Here is a 12,093-nt window from a genome sequence, read left to right as displayed (position 1 = left end):
CAAGACCTTTGGCCATATCAATTTTGGGCATCTACTCATGGTGAAGTTATCGCCCCAGAGCCATCTCTTCTAGCGCACCTAGGTCATGTCCCATCGTCGAAGTAATATCCTTAGCAATGATGGCATAGCCGAGGTGGCAGCCCACGGCCACGGTTCCCGAATCCGAGCTAGATCTAGATTTGCTTTTTTATAATTTTGAAAAAATACCATCGATGCACCAGTCTGGTGCACCGGCGCTAAATCATGTTACCGCCGGTGGACCAGGCTACTGCGCCGGTGATAATCCATTACCACCGGCGTGCGTCGTTGTGCCGGCAATATGGGATTTTGGTTGCCGATGATAAGGCTTTTCCTAGTAGTGGGACCTGGCTCGCTACGACACTGACAAGGAGGCGGCCTTATTCGCGAAGAGGGAGCGTTGGGGCACCGCTCTTGTGCAGGGCTAGGCGTGGCAGAGAACGGGCTGAGGAGGGCCCGCGTGAGCGGTGACATGACGAAGATGCTAATTGTGATGAGTACATGACCATGACAGCAGGAGGTTGCGGTCCATCACAGCCGCGCCCCGCAAGATTGCGAGGTCTGGTACTCGCGTTCTGGTTCTGACGACAATGGGCCCTCAAACGGCCACCGTGTGACTGCGAGTAGCGCCAGCCGTGGTAGGACGCACGAGGACAAGTAGATACGGCTGTCCTAGTTTAGGTTAATCACTCCATGTAAGCATCTACTCCCTCTGATTCATATTACTTACCATTAAATGGATGTATCTATAACTAAAATATGTCTAGATTTATTTAAATTGAGTTGTGAATATGTCGGCTAAGAGCATCTCTAGCCGTTTGAGGCCCCCAGGCGAAAATCCGGATATAACAAACGCCGGATTGGATGTAAAAAGGGCATGGGGCAACATTTTCCCAGTCACACCCCGACATTCGCCCATCAACGGTGATAGTTTCAAAAAATTGTCTTCCCGCTACACAAAAGCATGACCAAAGTCCGACGATCGGATCAGCCACATTCCGGCGATCGAAACAGAAACTAGACGATAACAGGCTCATCGGCGGTCCCGTCCTGAGCCTCATCTGGCACGACATCGGGCGGCGAAGCATCGGCGTCTGCCGGTGTCGCAGCGGCGGGAGTTGACGTCGAAGCGGAGGACGAAGCAGCCGGCGGGAGCCGGAGGATTTCTTGGCGATAGGCGTCGTACCAAGCCCTCTGAATGTACTAGGACGTCGCCTAGAGGGGGGGTGAATAGGCGGTGTATAAAAACTTCTACTTGAGAGCTAAACTAGGCGGAATAAAACTAAGTGTTTACTAGTTTAGCTCAAATCCTAACAACAAGGGGTTTGCCTAAGAGCACCAACAACCTATGCTAGCATGATGAGCAACAAGGTGATAACAAGATAGGTAAAGCATCAAGCATGATAGATATCACAATGTAAAGCGCATAGGTAAAGGAGCTTGGGTTGAGAAGTAACCGGTGCACGAGGAGACGACGATGTATCCCAAAGTTCACACCCAAGGGTGCTACGTCTCCGTTGGAGCGGTGTGGAGGCACGAGGCACTCCAATAAGCCACTAGGGCCACCGTATTCTCCTCGAGCCTTTCCTCCAAGGGGAAAAGCCTCGATCCACTAAGGGACCCTTGAGGGTGGTCACCGAACCCGTACAAGCTTGGGCAAACTCCCAAGTATCAAGCTTGAGGAAACTCCACAACACGGAGGCTCTCAAGTACAAGGCCACAAGAGGCTACAACACGCCACACCGGCAACAAAGCCACCAAGACACCAACGCGCCACAACCGGCTCCAAAACCACAAAGGCTAACACACTCCACAAAGGCAACAACGCCACAAAGGCTACCACGCCACAAAGACGATAGGGCCACAAAGGCTACAAAGCCACAAGAGGCTACAAGGCCACAAAAGGCTACAAGAACACCACTAAGGCAACAAGGCCACTAAGGCAACAACACCACTAAGGTCAACATGCCCTCTACGAGATCGAAACCACGGAGAGAACCCAAACCGATGCACCTAATGCAATGGCTAAGAACACCACTAAGATGCCCAAGTTCTTCTCTCCCAAATTCCAACAAAGCTACACAAGCTATTGGGGGAATAAGGGAGGAAGAACAAATATGTGGAGAAACACCAAATAACTCCAAGACCTAGATCTAGCAAGATCCCCTCACTTGGAGAGGGATTCAATTGGTGAAGCTCTAGATCTAGGTCTCCTCTCTCCTTTCCCCCAAAAATATGCAAGAAATAGTGGGGGGGATCAAGAGGAGGAAGAAACAACTCAAGGTCAACAATGGAGGAGAGAGAATGGAGGGGAAGAAGTGTTTGGGTCGGAGGTGAAAGAGAGGTATAAATAGGGGGCCCAAAATATAGCTGTTGGGGCTGAGAAAATGGTCAGATTCACGCCCGAGCGGTACTACCGCTTTGGTAAGCGGTACTACCGCTCTGGATTCGAAATCCCCACAGAACTTGTCCACATGGACACAAAGCGGTACTACCGCTCGCGGTACCGCTCGAGGTACCGCAATGGGCTCCAAACCTTACTGGATCCCAAGCGGTACCGCAGTGGTACCGAAGCGGTACTGCCGTAACACTAGTTACGATACTTAAGCGGTACCATAGGCGGTACTACCGCTCACAAGCGGTACTGCCGCTCAAGGTACCGCAAAGGTACCGTAACTTGTTCTGTGGGACTTTTTCAGTGCAATGTAAAATCCATAACTTGAGCTAGGAAACTCGGAATGACATGAAACCAATTTTGCCGGAAAGAGGACGACGAGAGCTATCACTACAATAGAGGTGTAACCTCTCAATATGGTATATCGGGAAAATCATCACCCTTGCACATGCAACATGCGACGCATCCGGAATCCGTTTCCGATGAGCTAGAGCTCGTCATGGAGATGAACACAAGCTCTAACTCATCTCATGGATAAGAACCAAGAACAACCAAGAAACACGATGCAATGCATGCAAGGTTTGAGCTCTCTCCGATGATGCGATCCACTATCCTATCGAGCACAAACCTTAACCTTGCGCGTTCCTCTCGAGTCGGCAAGCTCTGTCTTCATCCTCTTCATCATTGTACATGCCACCGTCTTCTTCGATCTTGTACGCACGCCACTGATGCGCGTGAAACACACGTCCATTGGGAACCCCAAGAGGAAGGTGTGATGTGCACAGCAGTAAGTTTTCCCTCAGAAAGAAACCAAGGTTTATCGAACCAGGAGGAGCCAAGAAGCGTGTTGAAGGTTGATGGCGGAGGAGTGTAGTGCGGCGCAACACCAGGGATTCCGGCGCCAACGTGGAACCTGCACAACACAACCAAAGTACTTTGCCCCAACGTAACAGTGAGGTTGTCAATCTCACCGGCTTGCTGTAACAAAGGATTAACCATATTGTGTGGAAGATGATTGTTTGCAGAAAACAGTAAAGAACAATTGCAGTAGATTGTATGCGATGTAAAGAATAGGACCGGGGTCCACAGTTCACTAGAGGTGTCTCTCCCATAAGATAAATAGCATGTTGGGTGAACAAATTACAGTCGGGCAATTGTCGTCGTGGTGAACAGACAGATGCCATAGGATGGCTTAGATTGGGGCCGAATGGACGCAAGAGGATTCGGGGGAGGGTTTGCGATCAGGTGGGAAGAGATTCCGGATGGTTTCCTCAAGAACTTGGCCAAGGCCAGAGGTTGAAGAAGAACGACACAAGGAAAGACTCCCTCTAGATCACCATGTTCATAGATTCACACAGGTTACAGGCTCTGCCTTGTTACATACACGCGTACATACCTCGTGCCCGCAAGGAGGGCTGCCCCCTCTCCTTATATAGGGGAGAGGGTGGCTTACAGTGCAAGGAACCCTAATGGCATCTTTGACTGGACAAACTACTTTACAGAGTTACTGTACAAAGCTACTTTAATCATGAGTGACGCCGGAGTCCTCTTTAATCAGGGCTGCTGATGTCCTCCGGCTTCTTTGGACGTCACCTCTCTCTTTGGCGCCAGGGCTCTGAATAAAGTTACTTTGCTTAGCTCACCCTTGTCTTCTTGCTCTGAAGAGAATCTTTGACCAGTCCTGCCGACAGGCACTCCTTTCCGGTATCTTCTATACCGGTTTCCGGCATACCCCTTTGGGGGTACCGGCTTAGCCTTGCTCTCCCGGATTCCTACTAGGCTTCCGGTAAGAACATTAAACCGGTATCTTGATGGCTTAAAGCATCCGGTTTGGCATGCCTTTGGCATACCGGGGGTTATCCCCCCAACATTAGTCCCCGAAGCTGGTATAGCCTGGAGGATTCTATCCTACAGACCATGCCAGGTTTTCAACTTTTTAAGATACCGGTTTAATTACTCATGTCTTGAGCTTAGTTCCGGCACCTTTTCCCTTGTTCCTTTTCTTCTCTTTGCAAGGCTTGTTCCGGCACCTCTTTTTCCGGCACCTAGTGTCTTTACTCCTTCCTCGGCGAGGTCGAGAATATCTCGGGCCCCGCGCCTGACAGACATGCGCACTGTGACTGACGCGCCAGTGTCTGTTGTCACATCGTTTCGACTCCCGCGCACGCATTTAATGCACCGCAGCGGATCCCACTACCTCCTCGGGATCCCGCGTGCGCCTCCGTGTGGCCTCCGTTTTCGCGCGTGTATCCCTCCGCCACGTGGTGGCCCAAGGCGCGAACCGTCGCGGGCCGCGAGGCGAACCGCCGCGGCCCAGCGGTTCCACGCCCACTTTCTCTCTCTTATATAAACGCAACTGCCCGTTCCTCTTCATCTTCTTCGCATTCTCCTCCTTCGCGCACAGAGCTCCACGCCTCTGCGCCTCCGCCGCTCTCCGTCCGCCGTCGCCCGTTCAAGCTCCGGCGCCCGGCGAACTCACGCCGTGCCGCCGCCGGACTTCGCTGTGCGGAGACCTTCGGCAGCAACTTCTTCGCGTCCGCCGCATTTGTGCTTCTTCGCGAGCTTCTCCGCCTCGCCGTCGACGGTGCTCGCCGGCGGCCGCAGACCCGCTTCACCGCCAGCAAATTCCTTCCCTAGCGACCGCGCCGCTCAAGGTTGGTACTAATTTCACTTTACTCGCCGTTCGCTTGCTTTCCAGATCTTGAGCCTTTGGTGTTCTTATTTGCTCCTTTTTCTTTGGTTTTCCTCTTACTCGTAGATCTTCACGCGGGGTTCGAGTCTGGGATTTCTGTTTCTCCACCTACCCTCGTGATGTCCGACGAGGAATCCTCCTCCGCATCCTCTTCTTCCCTTTCTCTTAAGCGCCGTAGACCTTCTCCCGGTGAATCTACGGCCTCAGATCCAATGGAAACCGATTCCGGCAACCAGCAGGAATCCGGTAACCCCCAAGAGTCCGGCGGCAACCTAGAATCCGGTAGCTTTAGCCAAGCTTCCGGTAGCCAAGAGGCCAGTAGCTCTGGCCAAGCCTCTAGCAGCTCCAGCCAATCTTCCGGCGAGGAGCCTTCCCCACCCACTCGCGGAGCCTGGATGGGCTCCAACGTTACTGAGTTCGAGATTGATTGGTTGTACCGGTCTCGAAGGATTCCGGAAGGAGTTGCCTGCCGGATTCCGGATGACGAGATCGAACCGGATCCGGAAGACGACGAGTATGTTGTTTTTCTTGCTCACTTTGAGCGTGGCTTCGGCCTTCCTGCCTCTACTTTTTTCCGGGAGTTCCTAGATTTCTACGAACTCCAACCTCACCACCTTCCTGGCAACGCCATTTTCTATCTCTCTTGTTATGCCACCTTCATGGAGGCTTACATCGGCATTCGTCCCACTCGTGAGACGTTTGCCCGCTTCTTCAACTTGCGGATCAACTCCGTCCAGGGCAAGGAAATTCCTAAGCCCAAGCCGCCCGTGCAGTGCGGCTCCTGCATCGTCGGCTCCCGCCAAGGGAGCACTTTTCTTAAGTTTTCCGGCCTCGAGTCTTGCCGCACCTGGCAAGGAACTTTCTTCTACGTGAAGAACACCGGCCGCGCCGATCGCATCAATCTTCCTCCATACCAAGAGGGGCCCCCCAGCAGAGCCAACTGGAGCTACAACCCGAAGACAGAACATGCCGAAACCAATCGGGTAGTGCGCTTCTTGGCCTCTTTGAAGAAGGAGACCAACATCTGTCCCGACGATGTCATCCGGACTTTCATATCGCGCCGGGTGCTTCCTCTTAAGCGCCGCGCACATAGGATGAGCGAGATGTATGGCCCAGGCGATCCTACCAAGATCACAGGCCGTGCTCTCAGCAAGAAAGATGTTGTTCTCAAGGCTAAGCAGATTTGTCAAACTGCTATGCCTTTTACTTGGGAATGGGGCCTGCTTCCCCTCAGTTCCTCTAACCGTCCGACCCAAGAAGTAAGAGATTGCGCAATTTGGGGTTGTCTTTGCCGGTAAGTTTCTGCTTTTGCTAACCTTCTTTTTTACCTTGTTTCAGGCCAGGGACCGCTTCCCCTCTATCCAGGCAGAGCCGCGAGGACCTCTCCGGAAGCGTGCCTTTGACTCCTTCGACCCGGATCCTTACATCTTTTGGAAGGATCTGAAGATGGGGAAGACTCCGGCTGCGCGCCTTGGCCGAGACCCGCCGGAGCCCACCGGAAACCCCGAGGAGCTGGTTGTGCTCAAGGTATTTTCTTTTCCGGCTTCTTATACTTTGCCACTATCGCTTTCTTGCGAATTGCTTCTTAGCCATACTCAACTCATAGATCCACGAGCGCGTGCCGCCCCTGCGTGCCGAAGTCGGCACTGAGTTTGTGGACAAACTCCTGGCCCAGGGCCAGAAGAACAAGCAGCCGGCATCTACTGCCGGCTCCAGCCATGCTCCTCCCTCCAAGCGCTTCCGGACGGAGCCCGTGGGGGAGAAAGAAGTGGGCGTGCGCCGCTACGGGCGCAAAGTGATGCCAACCGCTTCCGGGTAATTTTATTTTCCGGCTTGCCTCCTTTTTTGCTAAGTTCCTTTTCCGGTTGCTTTTTCTCAACCACTTGTCCTTTCTCTTTTTCTCAGCCCCGCTCTCAAGCTTGGCCCAAGGCCATCGGGCTCTGAGGGATCCGCAAGGACCTCAACCCCTCCTCCTCGTTCAAGCCCGGCACCATCTGGTGCCGTAACACCTCCGCCTCCCTTTCGGGGCACAACAAATTCGGGGCGTGCGGCCCCTTCACTGTCAGATCACCGCACGGAGGAGGATCTTTCCTTCCTCCCGGAACACCAAGACACCGGCGCCAGCAACACCGGCGCCGGAGAAGAAGAAGCTGCCGGGCGGGCGGAGCCTTTTGCTCCTCCCGTCCTCGAAAAGACAACTTCCGCGCCGGAACCTTCCGCGCCGGAAGGCTCCAAGACGGGTGACGCTCCTAGCGCTCCCCCTTCTCCACGCACCATCCTCATGCCTCCGCCTGAGGCTCCTCGCGCCCAGCCCTCCAAGGCCGCTCCTGGCGCGCCGCCGGCCAAGACTTCCGGGGCCTCTTCTACCGCGCCGCCGCCCAAGCCCTCCAAGCTCATCAAGGGGAAGGCGACGGCCTCCAGCGCCCCTTCGGGCGGCCAGCAGCCCTTGGTGCTGCACGTCTCCAAGGCTGCCAAAAGCGCCAGCATGAAGGCCACCGGCCTCCTCGGCCGCATTACGGAGTTCCAGCGCCAAGGCCGGGACCTGGGGCACCTCCTGCCGTATGCCCAAAAGTGGAACGCCGCGGACATCACTCCGGCGACCCGCGGAATGGGCAAGGACCGGCTGCCGGCACCTGATCCTGTCGGGGATCGGTGCTCTGAGGAGCACTTCATGCGGCTCCGGGCTGCCGTAAAAGAGCTTGACAGCGCGTGGTATGACTCCACGAACAATCTGACGGTATGTTCTACTAACTTTCAACCCTTGCCGGTTTCTTTGTTTCCGGTTTTGCTTTATCTTTTTCTTAGTTTCATGCCGGTTTCTCTCTTGTCTATCTTCCCAGTCCCCGAGTTTTGTGGTGAGAGCGCAGCTCTTAGCGCAAAACTTAACTTAAGTTTTTAGCGTGAAACCGGCACTGCCAGTCCCCGAGTTTCGGGTTAAACATCTTCTCCTTAACACATAATTTACCTTAGAAACGCGCAAAACCGGCACTGCCAGTCCCCGAGTTTCGGGTTAAGAACTTTGTTCTTAGCGGAAAACTTATCTTAAAAACGCGCAAAACCGGCACTGCCAGTCCCCGAGTTTCGGGTTAAGAACTTTGTTCTTAGCGCAAAACTTAACTTATTTCTTCTTTTTCTTGAACAGGTCACCGCTGACACTCGGAAGGCCCTCTTCGAGGAGCTTTTATGGGAGCACCGGGAGCTCGCTGAGGCACACGACAAGTGCCAAGGTAAGTTTTTTATTCTACCGGCATCTTTGCTACCGGAAACCTTTTTTCCTTGTGACACTTACAATTTCTGTTCAACAGTGATCCCGGAAGCTTCCATCGACGCTCTCAAGGAGCAGCTCGCCACGGCCCAACGTACTATTTTTTCCTTTCTCCTTTGAACTTGGTTTCTTTTCATTTTGACTAGTGTAACCTTGCTAACACTCTTTTTTCCGGTTACAGGGGAGAAGGATGAGCTCAGCCGGCAGCACCAGGAGGAGCTGAACGCCCTCAAGACCAGCTACCAGGAGCTCAAGTCTCAGCTGATTCAGCTGGGGCTTGACCACGCCAAGGCCCTCAAGACCGCTGAAGTGACCGCAGCGGCCAAGTTGGACGAGGCTCTGGAGGATGCTTCCAATGCTACTGTGGTATTGCGGGCAGAGCTGGAGGAGATGGCCAAGGCCCGGAAGGGTGCCGAGGAGAAGGCCGCGCGGCTGGAGGAGGAGCATAAGGCATGCGATCAGCTGATCCTGCAGACCGACACACTCGCCCTCCGTAAGTTGTTTTCTTTTACCCTTTGACTACTGCATACGAGCCTTTTTTCCTTCGACCCCATTTTTCTTTCCGCTATCTTTCCGTCCGGTCTCTCTCCTTCCGGATTCTTTTCTCTCCGGTCTCTTTTTCTTCCGGTCTCTTTTTCTTCCGGTCTCTTTTTCTTCCGGACTCTTTTCCTTAAGCTTTTTCTTTCTTTGCACAGGCCTCTTTCCGGACTCGCAGAGGTATGCCGTCAAGAAGGTCGACGCGCAGCGCAAGGACAAAGGCCAAGCGGATCTTACCGTGCCATGGACGCCCAAGGACCATCTGGTCGCGCTCAACGCGCGGGTGTCCCATATGCGCTGCGTAGACCGCAATCTTTCGGACATCCCTGATGTAGCTACTCAGCTATACAGGACTTTATGGCCTGGCGAGGAGGTGCCGGACACCTTCTCCCTCATCAGCGACCGTCTGAAAGGTGCCGGCGGGAGGATCCGCGAGTGGCGTTGCTCGCTGCCCGCGCCGGAGCGGACTCCGCCCTCCGCGCCGCCTCGCTCCCGGTACCCGGAGCTCAACTGGACGCCCTTACCGGTGTGCGCGAAGGCGCAGAAACGGATCTGGACCCGATCCTCTCCGCCAAGCGGCAGGATCGCGCGTACCGCATCGCGGAGTATGCCGACATGCGCACCTTCATCCCTCCCCCTCCTGGCGTCATGGATTATCTCGACGAGGAGGAGGGTGAAGCCGAAGAAGAGGTCCTGGGCGATGCTGGTGCCGACGATGCTCCTCCGGAAGCCCCTGCTGCATGATGATTTCCTTTGAAGCGTTTGCTCATTAGATCTGTTGGTCCGGGTGCTTTAAGACAATATCTGTTACATTCTGCCCCGGAATGCCGGGGCTTATGATGTAAAACTCTAAGTTTGCCTGTGGTTGTGCTACAACATTTCCTGCCGGTAAGTTATACCGGTAGCTAAGTATTTATGAGTTTGTCTTAGCATAATTGCTTTTGGTTCTGCTTTTATCCTGCACTGCAAAGATTTCTCAATTGCTTCCGCATCCAATTTGATGCATACTTGGTTCTTTTGCCTTGGCTCTGCCTGCCTTCTTCCGGGCGTTCTTTGGCGTATGAGCACAAGGTTCTTTCACCAAACAAGCATCTTCTTGAACTTAGAAATAACTTTGAAATTTTGCAAAAACCGGTTCAACCGGGTTAGTTAAATTTTTCGGATTGTTCTTTCCTGCTCTCCTTTCGCAGTTCATGTGCTTATCCCCTACCGGTTTATCTTGCTTGCCATGAAGCCGGTTTGCGGACAGCAGCAGAGTCGAAGACTCCGGTAGGATTTAGCACACTACTAAACCGGAAAGAAAAAACATTCAATAAGCAACCGGTAAACTGAAAAAATAAACAAGTTCCATGCAATTTAAGTTGGGGTAGTCCCCGAGATTCACTCAAGGTTCCGGCATCTTTTATTCATAGCATATAAGGTACAAAAAGGAACTTCTTACACCACCACTTCACGAGTAGAAAGGACGTAACAGAGCTACGTTCCATGGACGCTTGCTCTCCTCTCCGGACCTGTCCGCCTTTCCTTTCTTCCACTCCTGTGCATCGATCAAGTAGTATGCATCATTGTGAAGCACCTTGCTTACAATGAAGGGACCTTCCCATGGTGGCAAAAGCTTATGCCGGCCTTCAGTGCGCTGCACCAGGCGAAGTACAAGATCTCCTTCCCGGAAAACTCTTGGGTTAACCTTCCGGTTATGATAGCGTCTTAGGTTTTGCTGGTAAATGGCTGTTCTTGCCAAAGCCAGCTCTCTTGCTTCTTCCAGCAAGTCGACATCATTTTCTCTGGCCTCCTTGACCTCTTGCTCAGTATAGAGCTGTACCCTTGGTGAATCATGAATGATATCGGTTGGTATCACCGCTTCTGCTCCATAAACCATGAAGAAGGGAGTGTATCCGGTAGACCGGTTTGGAGTTGTTCTTATACTCCACAGTACTGATGGTAGCTCATCGAGCCAACATCCTGGTGACTTTTCCACCGCATCAATCAGTCTAGGCTTGATACCGGAAAGCACCAAGGCATTCATCCTTTCTACTTGGCCATTGCCCTGTGGGTGTGCCACTGAGCACAAATCCAACCGGATGTTCTTTTCTTCACAGAACCTTTTGAACTCACCTTGAGCAAAGTTGGTTCCGTTATCAGTGATGATGCTGTGCGGGTATCCATACCGTAAAATGACATCTTTCAAGAATTTCACAGCTGTATGCCCATCACACTTTGCGATAGGTTTTACTTCCAGCCACTTGGTGAACTTATCCACCATGACCAAGATGTGAGTCATGCTGCTTCTTGCAGTTTTGAATGGTCCCACCATGTCAAGGCACCAAACAGCGAATGGCCATGTTAGCGGTATTGTCTTTAAACCGGATGCTGGGGTATGGTTTTGCTTGGCGTACCTCTGGCAGCCGTTGCACTTTCTTACCAAATCCTCAGCGTCCTCCAAAGCAGTGGGCCAATAGAACCCATGCCGGAATACTTTTGCTACTAAAGCCCTTGATGAAGCATGATGCCCACATTCTCCTTGGTGAATTTCCTCAAGCATTTCTTTTCCTTCCTCCGGTTCCACACATCTTTGAAGGACACCAGTAACGCTTCTCTTGTACACCTCACCATTGATGAATGTGTAAGCTTTGGACCTTCTTTGTATCCTCCTTGATTCATTTTCGTCAGCCGGCAAGGTGCCGCTGATCAGGAATTCCTTAATAGGTTTAACCCATGATGGTATCTCTCGAACCAAAAACACCGGTGCATCTATCTCCATGCTATCTACCAGCATCGTTTCTTCCGGTATGGGTACAGCAGTCCCCGAGCCTACCGGAGCAGTCCCCGAGTTCCCTTCATCGATATCCATGGGTACTACGTGTGACTCCGGTACAAAAATTGATTCTGATTCCGGGCTCGGCTTGATCGATGGCACTCTTAGGTGAGCCAAAGCTATTCCGGGAGGAATCTCTTGCCTAGATGAGCCCAACTTGGACAAAGCATCCGCGGCTTCATTTTCTGCTCGCGGCACATGGTGAAACTCACATCCTTCGAAGAATCCGGCAATCTTTTGCACGTGAAACCGGTACGAGGCCATGTTGGCATCTTTTGCATCCCAATCTCCTGAGCACTGCTGTACCACAAGGTCTGAATCGCCATAGCAAATGATCCGGTGTGCACCGATTTCTTTTGCGACCTTAAGCC

The 12,093-nt window shown here is 52.7% G+C and overlaps 1 protein-coding gene across 1 annotated transcript; it reads left to right on the top strand.

Annotated features, from left to right (window-relative positions):
• Positions 1–212: 212 nt before the first annotated feature.
• On the top strand, positions 213–9,703 carry LOC139838132 (uncharacterized). The gene is made up of 6 exons (XM_071827487.1): positions 213–314; positions 8,248–8,332; positions 8,411–8,464; positions 8,552–8,863; positions 9,066–9,320; positions 9,681–9,703. The coding sequence occupies exons 1-6, from the start codon at positions 213–215 to the stop codon at positions 9,701–9,703; spliced, it is 831 nt and encodes a 276-aa protein (XP_071683588.1).
• The last annotated feature ends 2,390 nt before the right edge of the window (positions 9,704–12,093 follow it).

This window comes from Lolium perenne, chromosome 3 (genome assembly GCF_019359855.2).
Source record: "Lolium perenne isolate Kyuss_39 chromosome 3, Kyuss_2.0, whole genome shotgun sequence".
NCBI lineage: Eukaryota > Viridiplantae > Streptophyta > Magnoliopsida > Poales > Poaceae > Lolium > Lolium perenne.
Note: the sequence above shows the minus strand (reverse complement) of the source record. Positions and strands in the feature narration are given on the sequence as shown.

What these genes read in the sequence shown, in the direction of transcription:
- LOC139838132 (XM_071827487.1), top strand. Translation starts at nt 213, where the DNA reads ATGCACCAGTCTGGTGCACCGGCGCTAAATCATGTTACCGCCGGTGGA. An exon ending in CGGCGTGCGTCGTTGTGCCG is followed by an intron (nt 315 to 8,247) that starts GCAATATGGGAT and finishes TTTCTTGAACAG; the next exon opens with GTCACCGCTGACACTCGGAA. An exon ending in GACCGACACACTCGCCCTCC is followed by an intron (nt 8,864 to 9,065) that starts GTAAGTTGTTTT and finishes TTCTTTGCACAG; the next exon opens with GCCTCTTTCCGGACTCGCAG.